The sequence below is a fragment of the Xiphias gladius genome, chromosome 11, assembly GCF_016859285.1.
Source record: "Xiphias gladius isolate SHS-SW01 ecotype Sanya breed wild chromosome 11, ASM1685928v1, whole genome shotgun sequence".
In the NCBI taxonomy this organism is placed as follows: Eukaryota; Metazoa; Chordata; class Actinopteri; order Istiophoriformes; family Xiphiidae; genus Xiphias; species Xiphias gladius.
In genome coordinates, this window is record NC_053410.1 from 2286406 (window position 1) to 2302386 (window position 15981).

Consider the following 15981-nt stretch of genomic DNA (forward strand, 5'->3'; position numbering starts at 1 on the left):
GGAGAAGAGGAAGATGCACAGACAGACCTTTGGTTGGTTTCTGTTTAAATATTTAGTATGCACATTTCAATGCACTGAACTAGAAAGTTTTTGACACAGCAAAAACTTGGAGGCATTTCAATATCAACACTGTAAAAGGTTTTTAGCCTCACATTAATGTTTCTTGTGGTTAAAGGAAATATTAGAGCAAAAGTGATGGAAACACACTTGCTGAACAAAAAAAAACAAAAAAAACCTCACATTTCACGTAAATTCAGTTTGGATTTAGAATGATTTAGAAATCCATACCAGGAGTCCACTCCTGGTATGGATGTTAGTTGGTGCCTCAGAAATCTGTTTGATTTGATAAACCAAATACGGAAAACAACAGCTACGAGGGAAAACACTCCCTAGAGAGGAAACGTCTGCAAAGACCCACCAGTTGCGAAGTGGTGGAAGACGCATGGGCTGTATAAGCCACTGGAATGTGTGACTGGCATGTTAAAATCAGAAGGTTGGGTTCAATCGTAAGATTACAGATTCGAGCTGGCTATTTTACTTTTCTCACTGTCAAGAAATCCCATAAAAAGATCCAATGAGTCGATCCTAGTAACAGGTATCGGTGTGTGTGTGTGTGTGTGTGTGTGTAAGCCTGATATATCTCTCTCCTCTGAGCCACAGAGCTCCACTGTTTCCAAAAACTATTAAAAATACATCAGTGAGCCACAATGTTGCACTGGGTGACATGTTGCTTCATGAACCATGAACACACACACTGTGATTTATCTTGACTCAGTCCCACCCGCGCACACACACACACCGTCCTGCTATCAGAAATACTCACTCGAGCACCAAATGTGGATTAATCCGCGTCTGAAAATAGTCCCCGACACATGCGCCATTTCCTCCTGTTTGATTAACGTTTGATAAAAAGCTACAGTAGCCTGTCGTTTTAGGAAGTGACTCCTTCCTCTCTAACGCTGAAACTCTAGTTGTGAGATGTTTTCTTAGATGTATGTGTTCCGTAGGGAACCGCTGGGCTCGGAGCTGAGAGTCACAGACAGGGTGTGGGGTCAGAGGCCTTTTTTTGGTTTTGGTCTTTTCATGGGCCACTGCTGACAGTAACGGCAGTGTTGTCCTGGGTCATGTTCAGGTACAAGCGGCTGGGCTTGTACCTGAACCAGGACCCAGGACAACCAGCAAATCACGGATTTCAACGGTGACCCAGAGTAACGGGGGAAAGGCATCGAGGAACTCAACCTTCTCCTGCAGCACAATCCACTCTTCCATCCGTGAGCTGCACATCCGGTAAGATCCGAACCATCTGACACGACTTCAGGAGGGGACACTGTGACGCAGAGCGATATGCTGTACTACACGGTTTGTTGGAACGGACTGAACATATGGATCGAAAAGAAGAAAAGCCGGAGTGGCTTGAGAAGTTTCTACCGATGTTTGGATGCATTCACTGTTATACTAGGTCTTAATTAGGGCCTATTGAAACTGTTGTGAACCCAGACTGACTGCAGCTGATCCGTGAAGGAGTGGGACACTGGGAGCGTGACCCGAAAAACTACCATCTGTATCTGTCACAAAAATATCTGTACGGGGATTGCACCTGACGTGGGCGTTTTATACGGTTATTAGACATCGTCTAAATCTGCCTCGTTCTCTGCGTCCAGTGAATTTCTTCTGCCATGTATTCTCCCTATACGTACCGTACATCCATTTGTTTAGCTGCCAACAAAATTATCTAAACCGTGTACTGTGTCACTCTAATCATAACATATAAACGTGCGCTTTTGAGACGGTCCCTAACTTCAGTTCGCCAGTTTACCGCCGTCTGTCAAGTCTTCGATATTGAACCGTGAGGGAAAAATAGTACCCGTCACATCGGTCGAGCTTTTATTCCGCACTGCAACAGCTAATCTGGTGAGAGCTGATCAAAACTGATTGAGTGTGAACGTCGCTCCTCGTTTTCAGCCCGCGTGTTCTGACACGTCTGCGTCTTGGGAAGTCGTGCGGCTCAGCTGCTACTTGCAGCTCCTGTTCACACCGGACAGACAGCAATCACCCGGACCACACACAGTAAAAGTCGGAGTCTGACTACCATGAGACCAGTTCTGATGGAGGCGCATAGGATTTTTTAAACAGACTTTTGGGTCTCTATGGTAGATGCAAGTCGGCGATCCTGACACCACTGTAAAAAGTGAATCGACGATGTTTGTGTTTTTAGATTTGACTGCAAATAAGTGGTGTTACATTCGTGATAAATTGTGTCAACCTGGAGACAGGTCAGGGGAGTGCGGCAGGGTGGCGGTGGTGGGGGCAAAAATTCAGACTCTCTTTCCGCTTGTTTATAGTAAAGTATGGCCTCAAATTCCTTTGACTTTGCATCAAACAGGATTTAACCTCCAGATTTCTTGGTCTTTTCCTCTGTAGATCTGTTGGATGATTTCAGCTCTTCCATTTTTCTACGTTTCATGGACATTAAAAATGACTTCCAAAAGGACAGCCACAGGGCGTGCGATATCAGCCCTCTGTGCTAGGCTGTAGATGTGTGGATGGCTCGTGCGCGTTGTCCCAGGCCTTGACGTCGGGCGACTGAAAGCGTGTCTCACCGTAGTCTGTGTGGAAGATCTGTCGGACCAGCAGCAGGAACCACTCCTTCGTCAGGCCGCCCATGTCCAGCCCCGCCTCCCCGACAAACGTCACCCGCAGCTTCTTCTTCAGGTCGCACCGCTTCCTCATTAACTATAGGAGACAAAACTAATAGATAAGATTCAACAAAACATGACCAGTTTACATGTCACTCTAAAGCTGCTGCACACACATCGTTTTAAACATATCGACTGGGATGAGTCTGACATGTTGGAAACAACATTATGATTCATAACGAAAACTGTCACATAACTAACACGACCGTTTCCAGAAAGCTCGAACCGAAGGATGGAAATGTTGCGAGCGAGTATTACTAAACCTCTGCAGACCAAATAGTTAAGGACACAACTGGTTGGACAATCTCCCAAAACTGAAGCCATTTGGCCTGAACCTCACTTCTCGAAGCAACTAACATTTAACATAATTTAGACTTAGATTTTAGGGTTCAAATCAAGAGTTACGGTTAGGTTTAGGGTTAGAATCCGTGCTTGAGGTTGACACATGAATGTAGGACTTTAAAGGCCAACGTGCTAACCCTCATGCGCAGCTCTGTATTTTCACCGCTCTCTCTCTCCCAGTGTCCCTAAACCACAGTTTTTTCTCTGATTATACGACACATTCTAAAAAATAAAACTTGATTTCTCGCACACCCACATACGGTGTCCACCCAAGACATCTGTCTGCATCTGTGGGATGACTTCCTTCCATTCTCATCCTCTTTGCTTAGCTCAGAGAGACACGAAGACAGAGACTAAGATCCCTGACACGCAAAATAATGGAATCTCAGCAGAGGAGAAATGAAGCGTGTTCATTATTTTCTTGGACATTATGATGTATTTATGCTTTCAGAAGTACTTTGGTTTGAAAACATCCGAAACACAGCGCAGATGCAGCACGTGCAAGGCCGCGTTTGTGCGCTAACCTCATCCAGCGAGTCGCTGAGGAGTTGTGCTCGTCGTACTTTAATGTTGAGGAACAGAAGGTTCATGTCCACTCTCTGCCTGCGAGAAACCTTACTGACCAGGCTTTGCTGTAAAACACAAACACACACATGATTCAAGTCGGTGGAGAAGCATTTGTTCCTTGTGTACGTCCGCGCACATGCTGTCGGAGTTCTTGTTTGCATCTTTGTGAGAATCTTCAAAGGGTTGTTTAGGAGTTGGAATCAGATTGTGGTCAAGGTTATGGTTAGTGTAGAGGCTTGAAGACAACATACGAGTGAGAGAGTGTGTGTGTGTGTGTGTGTGTGTGTCTCTCACCCTGGCCTGACTGATCATCTGTTGCTCGGAGTCTTTCTGGATGATGGCTTTCTTCACCACCGTTGACAGGATGAAGGGAAACTGACAGAAGGAAAATCTGAGAGGCGACAAGAAGAAATATGAAAAGTTAATAACCCTGAAAAGGTATTTCTTAATCTGTTTTGCTACCATCAGTTACAAAAATAGATTTTCTTTGAAGTCAGCAGAACAAATAGACTTCTTTCGCGACCAACTCTCAAGTTTTTTTTTTAAATTGTATGTTTTATCCAAATGAGCAGGTTCTGAAATCTACACCCTCCAAGCCCAGAATGAGCAGAATCCCCTACCACGGCAGCCAGGAACTTTTAGGGCCAATCGTTTCCATTTCCTTTATCAGACGTTAACAAGCTGTGACACAGCGTGAAACAGACTTCACGGCCTCTGAGAGTGTTTCCACGGTTCTGGATAAACTGCAGCTGTGGGAACGTTACCTCGTCTCTGCTCAGGAGGAGATCCTCAGCCTGACTTCCAGGAACCTTCAGACGCCGTTAAACTCGCTCTCCTTCATCGGTATAACTTAGTCAAGCTAATGTCTTCGAACACGATAGCCTTTCTGGTCCTCATTAGCAGGCAACACAAAAGACGCTTTCTCCGGGAAAACTCACTAGTCACTGTCTGTTCCCCTGTTCCATCATTTCTTAGCCATTCGCTAATACAAAAATGACCCAATAATTAATCTAAACTGTTGTCGATTTTCTCTGTTATGGACTAGTGGTCGACCAAAACAAGAACTGTAAAAAGATGGTCATTAGAAATATGTCCGCCCATTTTCCGGGATGCTTTCTCATCAGTTCGGGAAAAGAGAAATTACAGTAAATGCTACAATACCCGTGATCCTAGGTGGCCGGAGAAAAAACCAGGATTGTCAACTCACTGATCTAGAATATTCAGAGAGCTTTACCTTCATGCAGTCAACTCCGCACCGACGCTGCTGATCTGATTCCAGGGAGTTAGTGGGATCACATCAGCATCCCACGAGTTCACTCGCGGTTCTTTCATCCAAAAACCGCCAGTGAACTGATTCGACTTCCTGATGTTATCAAACGAGTTCCAAAAACGCTGAACCCCTAAATTCACCCGGTTGATAAAACACTGTCCGCATTTATTTATATAACGAGGATAAAGTTGTACGTAACATATTTGCGCTCAGTGTTGACAATCATGCAAAAAAAAAATAAAGAAAAAAAAAGCAGCTTAAAATGAGATGTGTGTATAGCTTGAGATAAAAACGGGCTTTGTAATCTTCAGATGATAAAATGCCACGTGCCGTTTGGAAGATTAGGATCCTGCTGCCGTCTGCCGTCTTTCGTGAACGTTCTTGGACAGTTGCTGACAGTTGCTTCTGAAGCTCTCTGACCGGACGTTTCTTACAGCAAGGCTCTCTGCTACTTGTAGTTGACATCTCCTACAATCTTGAACATCTCAGTGCCCCATTCCCTCACCTCCGTCGAAGAGCCCAAACGTTCCAACTGTCACCTCAGATTCTCAACAGGGGAAATAAACCCCCGGACGCCTGATATGACCCTACCTACCCACTGTGCTGCTCTACAGGGTGGTCTCAAAGATGAGCGGATTTTGATCGACCGGATTCTCGTCTTATGCAAGAGCTTGTCTCTGTTCACTGTCTGGATGGTCAATTTTTATGAAATTGGTTGAAACCTGCTTTTGTTCGCAAGTGGAAAAAACATAACAAGCCAACAAGAATACTGCTGAGAGCTGGCATCGGTGAGCCAACAGAGGTCCGGCTCGAATGTATCAAACAAAGCAACAAATCTATTGTGCAGCGCTGAAGACGGGCGGGGGGGGGGATTTTTTTCTAGCAAAAAACACGACAGATGGAAAAGGCAGTCGGTTTCATGCTTATACTGGGCAGAAAAAGGGACGGACGGTTATCTGACCTATTGGAGTTGCCATAGTTCTGCCAGGTCCTGTACTCCTCCATGAAGTCTATGTGCTCAAGAGTGATGTTGTAGAAGTCCGTGAAAGGCATGATGGGAGGAGAGGAGACGCTGTTGGCTGCGTCTGAAGGGAGGAAATGAAGAAAGAAAGTCAAATAAAACAAAATAGTCTGTAGCATTTGTGTTATTGTACTACGTTGTTAAGGTAATATGAGTGCGAAACCCACTGAACAGGCTGAGCACTTTGGTAGCAGAGGGAATCCACCAGGAGCACTTGGCCAGAGCAGGAAGTTCGTCTGGTTCTGCAGGAAACAGACGGGTGGAGATGAACTGCAGGAGGCGCTCTACCAGCTGCCTGAAACGCCTTGCCGACAGCCTGATGACACACACACACACACACACACACACATAAAGTTAGCATGGGTTCACATCATCAGCTTGGCAGGTTGACACAGCGCAATCTGCACATAACCTGAAATATATATATGCACAAGAATCTACTCCTACACTCGCACACAGAGGATAAAAGAGCAGCGCTGGATGCAGAAATGGGTTTAGCAGAACTAAACAGAACTTGTAATTTGAAGCAGCTCACTTGTAAATCATCACCACGAACAGCATGAATTCCTCCGGTTTTCTAATTCAGAAGCTGGCTTACATTTGTACTTCTAGGCTGTCTGTCAAGTTTTAAAAGATACAAGATTTGATAAAAGCGTCCTGAAGTGGATAATGTTTTTGAAAACATACTGGAGGGATAAGAAACATAAGAACATAAGAAACTATAAAATGCGCAGACCTCCGCCAAGGCCAGTGTCAAACAACATACACCAGACTTCAGAGGAAAAATGTCTAATTCATAATAAATGATCCAGATCAAAATTTAACGGTCCTTCCCTGGCCCCTGCCCCATCCCTCCACCAAGTTCAGTGAAAAATCGGTTCAGTGCTTTCTGCGTTTTGCGCAAAACAGACAAATCAAACAAACGGACACGGGTGATTACATGACCTCCTTGGTGGAGGTAATTAACATGGAGACACAGATGCAGAGTTAAAATACAGATTCCGTACATGTCACCCTGGAAAAATGCTTTAATCTGACTGCACACCAGTTTTAAAAAGTACCCGATAGTTTCTCTCTCTGGCTTTTAATCTGTTACAGATCTGGTCTCTGTTGACCTTGTGAGCGTTTGCTGTTACCTACCAATTCAGACACAAAGAGCCTGAATTGTGGGGCTGCGTATCGTTTGAGTCCCAGTGCCAATACAAAGCCCTGTATTTCGTTTTAGCACAGACACTAAAATTACGTTTAATTTTGTCCTAACACAAAGCGGTTTTCTGATATGAAAAGGTTCAAACCTTTGATGCTTTTTAATCCAGAGAACTGGCACACGGTGCAAATGTCTGACGACAGCATGGTACTAAGGGATATTTATGAAAATGGCAACTTTTATTTCTGCCGCGTGACTACTCCTCCTCCTCCTCCTCCTCAGGTTAGCGGGGGAAAACAGTGATGAAGATGAAAAAACAAGTTGGTTGGTAAAACGAATGCAACTGCTGCAGTTTGTCAGAATTTGGGGTTTGTACTAAATTATGTGTGAAGAAACATAAGAGAGTCATCAGGTCTCAAAGCTGCGTGCGATATTTGCATAGAAACAGTAAATCAGAGCAAAGTTTTTCCAGCCAGAGATGGAAATTCTTTTTATGTTCCCATCTCACAATCAATCACCTGCTGGCCCTGCTGCGGAGATGACGTGGACGGGACCCAACGCACCCGTGCGACTAAAGGTTATGTACGGAGCTCCAAATCACCAATTTCTCTCAGACGGCTTTACAATCGGTTCGGCCTGCGGCAGCCTCTGTCCGTAGACCCGGCTCAACAGAGGAAAACCAGTGAACGGCGACACGACGACAGCAATACACAGATAAAGAAAATACGCCCTTAGATTAACCCTGCATTTTAAAAAGGACAAAAACAGCCAGAAGCAGAGAGAGAAAGCTGTGGCAACTCGGGGGCAAACAAAAATAAAAGGTTGAGAAACACACCGATCTCACACACACACACACACACACACGCAGACTTACTTCTTGAGCCAGTGAACCAGGAAGTGGTGGTCGGCCTCGGACAAAGCTGCGATCTGCCTCAGCAGGTGAGCGTAGATCACATAAGTGCTGGTGCTTGAATACTGGGGGTTCTATACGAGACAGACACAGCAGAATGTGTCATGTTTGGTCTAGAAGCTTCTGACTGCAGAAGATCCATCTCCTGAATTCGGACACATGCAGCTGACGTCTCTGGAACACAACTTGGAATTTTTAAATGATCCTCTGCATTTCTGTTGTGCACTGTATTTTTAGACAAAGAGTCTCAAAACGTGCCCATGCCACTCTCAAAACTTCCGGGTTTTCAAAATGAATTCTGGTTTATTACAGTTTGGATCTTGGAGCTTTAATTTTTTTTTGTTTTTTGGGTCCATCACTTGAACGAGTAATAACATTTTACTCGCCAAGTTAACACGTCTGATCCAGGAATGTGGCGACATCACTAAAAAGACGTTTAAAAACACATTAGCATTCGACCGGTCAACAAACCCCTCGACAACCTTATTTGGAATAAAAAGTGAAAGCCAATGGTGAAAAAAAACAAAAAACAATTGTCCTGTCAGACTCCATTACGGCAATGTTATCATGTTCTCAGATCTTATGAATGGGTGAGTGCAATTTTATAACCGGAGGAAATGATGGACAAAACCACGAAAACAAGAATAAAATAAGAATAAACCAAAACTATTCTTTAAGCATATTTGAAATTTTCAGTTTTCCTTTGTGAGCATGCTGAACTGGAGGAAGACGATTTGTCACATTTCCTGAAAAATGCCGAGAGAAAACTTAGACTCTCGTCCATTCAAATGAATACTGCTGAGCCAGGCTGAAGGCTGACTGAGGCTGGATTTAAGTAGCTGTTATTCCTCAAAAACACCACTCACTTTGACAGGCTCTGTCCGTTAGACTGATGTTTTGGGTGCAAAAACAACAACAACAAGTGACGTAGCGAGTGATATAACCCCAACCAGCTCCATTCACTCTCTACAGGGTTTTAACACAGAGAGAGGGAGATGGACTCAATGTGTAGCTAGCAGAGCCTGTAAAGGGGGGAGAGCCGTCATCAGACAGGAAACCAGCAGTCCTCAACTCCAACATGACCTCACCCAGTCCCAGCCTCTGTGTGTGTGTGTGTGTGTGTGTGTGTGTGCAGTTATGTTCTTCTGTGAGCTGGAAGTCGAGGCAAGTCCTCAAAGTCAAATGGGACAAAATCAGGCATTTGTGAGTGTGTGTGTGGGTGTGTGTGTGGGTGGGTGTGTGCGCAAGCTGATGGAGCATGGAACCACAGTGGAACTACTGTAGATTCCTGCCTTTATCTGATTCTAATTCTCAAAACCATATATGGAAATCGGAGTGGAGAGAAAGAGGAAAGCGAGAGAGAGAGAGAGAAAGATCAAAAATAGGATCAAATAGGATTAAATAAGGATCAAACATAGGAACCCACAAACAGAAAAAGACAGAACTCGAGAGTGAAATGAGAAAAAGACAGAGAGAGGCGCGGGGGAAAAGATTACCGAAGATAAAAGAAAAGAGAGAAGAAAAAAGGGTGTGGGAAAAAAGAGAGAGGGACGACAGTAAAAAAAGGGTCGTTATTCAGTCAAAATTCTCTTGTTACTGTAAATACAAGTGAAGTCAGCTAACAGAGTCAAAACTGAACTAAAACTATGGATGTCCCGAGCTGACCTGCAGAATCGAGATCAGGATCAGCACCGGCTCTATAAAGCCCCGATCCATTTGTGATCCCTGCGTTATCCCTGCGATCCCGTGTTTACCGTAACCCGGTGGACTCAGCAGCAACAGGGGGATTAGTGAACCGCAGCATGTACAGAACACTAAGAAAATACAGTATCAAATAATTTTAAAAAAAGAATCGGGAAAAAAGATAATGTGTGAAGCAGGCTGTTACCAGCGCACGGCAATGGACAAGACTCGTTTCTGTTTGCCAGGTGAAGTATTTTGTATTTAGTTCAACAGTTTAACCATTTAACCATGAGGTTCGCCGTTCTAAGTTAGTGCACAGTGCATATTCACAAAACCTAACCACAGATCACAAGTGACTGTAAACACATTTAAAAAGGGATAACAATTTCAACACAGCTGGTCAATACAGTGATTGGAGAGTGTCCATAAACCGGATACAACATAAATAATACCACAACACCGCTGCAGTGTCCTGGCGGTTTCATGTGACAGTACACCTTGGACTGCGTCTCAGAGTTTTCCAGCCTCACCTGAACGAGAATGAAATAAGCTCGCAGGTCATCTTTTGTCCGAGGCCTGAAAGCAGAGTAGACAGAGACCAAAAATAATCTGTCAGGCAAATCAGTCCTTCGCTGCAACAAAACACATAGTTGAGTTAGGCTAGCTCTGACTTTCCGCTGAGCTGGGCTTAAAAAGGCCGAGGAGGAACAGACAGAGATGAAACCGCCATTAATCTTTTCATCCTGTTTCATCTAAGACAGCAGGTTCATTCCCTAAGACACCAGAGTATCCCACTGACACTATTCTGTTGCACCAACCTACTTAGCAACCGCATCCATGAAGCTGATGTTTGTTTCTCAGTGATCAGATGGTCTGCATTGAGTTTTTGCATGGTTTGGAAATTACACTGATGCTAAAAAGATATATCTATATAAGAAAAATAAAATAATAAAAAGATTTAGAAAAAGTAAGTCAAAAGAAAATGTGGACCTCGTAGATTGAGAAAGCAGATGTGTAAAAGAGGTCTTCTCACCCTTTCCACTCCCTCAGCAGGCTGTTGATGATCCCTTTCAACACTGACTTTTGGATGTCCTGAGGCTAAACACAACAGAATGTCCAAAACAGAATGAATCAGAAGGTTGAATCAACAATCCTGAATGTCAGAGACCCCCAGGGAGAACCAGAAACACTGGCTACCGTATTTATCTCATTTTTACTTAACCACGAAGGTCACTTAAGAACACAAGTGTTTACAAGGACAGCCTGAAGTGTTTCAGGTTTGCAAAGATCTTAGCTGCTTTTGACTCAGTTGAACTAACGAATCCGGGGAAAATATATCGTTAAAGTTTGTTTTTGGATGCCACTGATAAGCACTGAGTGGCAGCTCATCAAGTCAGCCAGTAAGTTAAGTTCTATATAATGAATGTAAAATTATATTGAGGCTATGAACTCGGCTACAGACTTGATGTCATGGTGTTGCCAAAAAGGCATCAAACGAGGTGAGATTTTCAAATGGTCAGCAGAGCAGCTTTTGTATGTCTGTCGGCGTGCATGTGTTTGTAGGTGTGCTCTTGTTGCGCGAAAGGGAACGAGTGCCTACTGTGCTGAGCAGCGCGTCGTAAACAGCGTTGACAAACTTGGCGTTGACTCCTGAGTCGTCTATGGTGTTAAACGATCCATTCGCCTCTCGCTGGGAAAGGAGGGAGCAGGAGAAAGAAGAGGAAAACAGCAGAATATAAAAATGGTTTCCCATCATAAAACAGTTATGACATCTGTTGAAACTTTAACAGAACCTAAAAAGGTTTTCTCACAGCAGGCATTCTGCTGAGAGTTAGACAGTGGACTGTGTGTGTGTGTGTTTATGTATTCTACCTTGAAGGCAGCATTGATTTCTATGAAGGAGTCGAAGGTGGTCAGGTAGAACTCTCGGACCTCCCTCCAGTCACCTGATTGGACGGCACGCTCCATGTCCTCCCTGGCAACACAAACACACGCAAATGCTTAAAACACAAATCCGGCCTGGCTCATAATATAGTATTTGTTTTAAATTCTCTGGAGCAGCAAAAGTGAACCGGCTTTGGTTTTCTGGACATTTCAGATGACAGACTGATAAGAGTTGTAACGTTTTTGGGTCCCAGCTCAGGGACCGGAGACTAACTGGAACTCCTTGGTGGTCTTGGTACGCAGGGGGATGACGGGGTCGGAGGGGAACGGAGCTTTGACCTCTGGAGGCAGAGTGTCGATGGAGAGGCGCTGCTTCTGACGAACATCGCTACAGATCGGAGGCAGCTCTCTCCCTGGAAGACACAGACGATAAACCTCTCATTAACTGGGTTTCCTGTGATGCAGGGAAGTCATTTTCATTTCAGCTCTGGCGACTCGAGTGAGAACTGCTCAAGCTCAACAATACGAATCCCTAACAGCTGGAGCAGTTCTTAATAACTTACACACAAACTGTAATCATCTGTACTGAACAAGAAAAATAAAGTGTTCAAAATAAATTTGGGTATTAATGTGGTGATGGGTATGAATCCACATCCTCTCTGTTACCAAACCTGCCTTTTAACCGTCTGAGCTATTGTATGAGAACTTGCTGAGCTATAGTAGCTCTCACACACAGAATAATTACATGGAGTTCAGGTGAGAACATCGGCTGCATCCGAACGTTAATCAGAATCAAAATCACTAACAAGAAGCCTGTTCATTAAATGTTCATTATCTATTTGGTTTAAAGGTCATAACCAGTCAAGGCTGAATGGAACCCGGGTGTTAAAATGCAGCTTTAAGAGTTCTTGTCTGGACTCTAATGCAGAAAAATATATTTTTGTACAGTCCAAAAGTTATGAATTTAAAGATCCAGACGAGACCATGAGCTTCTGTTACCAAACCCGAATCTTAAGCAGCAAACAATAGCTATCGGAGCTTTCTGAGGTACATCAGCTCTCACACAAGGAATAGATACATTTATAGATATAGAGTTCAGACGAGAATGTCAACTTGAGTCAAATGTTAATCAGAATTGTGGTAATAATCATTCATTCTGACTTTTATTTCCTTTCTAAATGATATTTCAGCCTGCTGACGCCAATCCGTGGCTGCATATTTTGTGATTTTGCCAGTGACAACATGTTTCACACTCACAGCACTTATGGACGATGAAAAACGATTTATAAATAAATCAAACAATCAAAGACGTCAGCACTTTGATAGAAAGATCGAATCGCCGAAGACCGCCGATAACAGATCTGTAGTTGGAATAAGCTTTAAATGGTAGATGGAGCAAAAAAGGGGAAAAAAAAGAATCAAAACAGAGATGGGGATTGTTTCTACAGTTCCTATCAGGAAACATGTAAAGGTGCAGAGGAGAGAGAGAAATGTCACTGAGGATGTTGCTTCCCCACACACACACACCACACAAATGCACAAACAGCAGCTATTAACCCAAATCAGTGTGTAATCACAGAGGCCAGGCTGCGCTGTGCGACCACAATTCCCCACAATGCACGAACACACACGCGCACACGTTCACCCAGCCTCCCACACTTTCGATCATCTGTCCGTTCCGTTCATAATTAGCCTCCTATTGTCTCTGTCTCCACAGCAACAGTTGTCACCGGCGGGCCCGTCCAGGTGCATTGTGGGTGCTTATTCTGTGGGCGTGGACAGATTGTGTCAGCAGAAGATAAAAGCGACACAGTTTCAGAGGCGCGCTGCAAGAAGATGTCATTAAAATTAAAAAAGAGTTCATTCTCTGCGGAACGGAAAAGGAAATTTCATGTGAATCCATCCAGCAAGTCATGACACTGAGGCGTACAGGTAGAAATACTGGTCTGACGGTGGCACTAGAGGAAAGGTCAGAGGTTCAAGAACAGGTTTTTGTCTTGTTTACTGTCTATATTTTTGTTTAATTTGTTACCCTTTTACTGATTCTTTTATTGTTCATCTTTTAAAATGTTTCTACATGACCATACTGCTTCAGGCAACCGTCTGACTTTTGAGAAACGCTGTTTTGGATCCAGTGAAAGTTTTGTTCTGATGGTGGCGCTACAGGAGAATCAAAGAGTCCAAAGTCACTGTGGATCGTCTTCTGTGGAGGAGGAGGAGAAGACAAGACTCTCAACCCTCCTCCCTCCAGACTTGCTCCCTCGCCCTCCCTGCTCCTACTTCGCTGCTTCCTAATTAGCCCCGCTTTGTCAGCACGTGCGTCACCCGATTCTGTCCGGACAGCAACAAGCCCTGGTCGTTATGACGCCCTTTAATCAGAGGAGTCATCATCAAGACCCCGAAGGACATCCTCCTCCTCCTCCTCGTCCTCTTCTTTCTTTCATATCTCAACAGAGCCTTTGATGTCTTTTGACGAGGGGTAAGAGGACAGCCTTGTTTTCCTCCTCAAGTGTTGTCATCTAGCGCTGTGCATTAATTCATGTTACTGTTCCTGCCGAGGTTCAATGAATGGGCAGTCCCCAGACATCAGACTGAGGACGAGCTGTTAACCATGTACGGTCACCCAGTACGACGGGAAACCAAAGGAAGAGTTGCTTGGTTTTTCTTAAACACAACTTAACATGGTAATTATAAGAAATCATTTTAATTCACTAATCTCAAAGATTGGTCCTCATACTATGTGGTATAGTATATAGTTTTGGGGGGGTTACTTTTTAAATTACAAAAACAGCAGAAGATAAAACTCTGGCACAACATGTACTGTTGACAGAGTAACTCGGTCTGCAAGACGTCAGGCATGTTCCATTCGGACAAACGAGGCGGCAACGAGGCCCTGAGACATGCACTCCGATAGTCATTTTCTCATTTACACCATGCGACTGTTTCTGGATAGGTTATCTGGAAAAGGAAAAAAACGCATGTTATGAATGAACGCACGCGGAACGCGCTGGGGTCGGAGCGCGACTGCGACCGGCCAGGTGTAAGATCCACCCGGCGGGATGAAGGGACAGCTAACTCCAAGTAGTCCCAAGCAGGAGCAGTAGCAGGCCAGTCTTCATCATCAGACCATGGGACTCGCCAGCCGATCACGGCCGTCCGCGGCATTGCTTCCCCTTGAGCTTCATGTTGTGAGCCAATCGCAGTGCAGTCAGAACTTAGATAACAAGAGAGCTTAACAAAACTAGGTGTGAATGCAGAGACCCACTGATTTAGTCACATAGTGATCCTTCTTTAAGCCGGCTCAAGCACCGTGCGTGAGCCGTATGATGGGTTTTACTTGCACTTTGAATGATCTACTGAACTTTTCATTTTGAAGTGAAGCACCTCGGTCGCTGTGGTAAACGTGCTCTCTGAAATGAACTGTCTGTATCTGACTACTGTCAGTGATTCCTGTCAGGAGCAAATATCGCTCTATTTTCATTATACACACCTCTAATGTTTAACTATTTTTCTTTGAGCAGGGAGGACGTTAGAGCTGTTTAAAGGAGAAAGAAACCAAAACTTTTTAGGAACAGGAGAGTAAACACAAATGATACTTACACAACCAGTTGTGCCATTTTCCTCACTGTATCCCGGCCCTGTTTCCCTGCTGGGATCGGTAACCTTTGTAATCTTTTTTTCCATAACAAGCTGCACTTTCGTGCCAATGTTTCTAGAAAAGGTGTCAGTGTTTTCTGATCCTGAAACGAAACTCGGGCAGCTTTCTCCTCGCGTCAGGCTCGGCACACAAAACCATATTTGACAATATTAAAAAGGAAATATAAACCTCCTGTAATACTTTAAAGGTGAAATAGCAAATTGTGGTGATTATCCAGCAGGCCGGAGTGTGTGTCTGTGTGTCTGTGTGTCTGTGTGTGTGTCTGTGTTGAGTGTTTTTACTTTCATATGGTTTTCATTTGGGGCGGAGGTTTGCATAATTATTCTGGCATCAGTAGCCGTGGTGACAAAGCGGGCTGGTGAGCGCTCTGCTGGGTCTGCGTTCTCACGGCAATCAGAAATAACCTCGCCTTTGACAGGAAGCAACATTTCCTTTAACGTCAAAACGTGAGAAATGAAAAATACCGTCATCAAGAACTTTAGGAACTCATTCCTCATCTTGATTGGTCAAAATTCGTCTTGATTTGGGGTTTTTTTTTTCATCCCTTTCCTCTGAGACGATGAGACAATTTCATAACTGATGATTTTGATTTTAACTCAATTTCCTTCCCTAATGCTTTATTTTCTGAGATTTCAGAGAGTTATTTCCTCCGTGAACCGTACTGAGCAGGGAGAACATCCACACGCCTCTCGACACAGACTCGGAAAATTATTGATCCCCGATTGATTTCAACTCGCAAATCTACTTGAACTACGTGAACTGTGGCCTAGGTCAACTCATAAAAAGGCCTGCAGCTGTCCAGT

The 15981-nt window shown here is 44.1% G+C and overlaps 1 protein-coding gene across 1 annotated transcript in view; it reads right to left on the minus strand.

Annotated features, from left to right (window-relative positions):
* hectd2 (HECT domain containing 2) overlaps positions 1–15981 on the minus strand; it is a 50502-nt gene that overhangs the window by 25563 nt on the left and 8958 nt on the right. The window contains 11 exon segments of the mRNA XM_040139318.1: positions 2601–2733; positions 3563–3670; positions 3900–3996; positions 5837–5960; positions 6064–6212; positions 7918–8027; positions 10167–10212; positions 10670–10734; positions 11237–11326; positions 11509–11611; positions 11795–11933. Of these exon segments, the coding sequence (XP_039995252.1) occupies positions 2601–2733; positions 3563–3670; positions 3900–3996; positions 5837–5960; positions 6064–6212; positions 7918–8027; positions 10167–10212; positions 10670–10734; positions 11237–11326; positions 11509–11611; positions 11795–11933 (1164 nt within the window).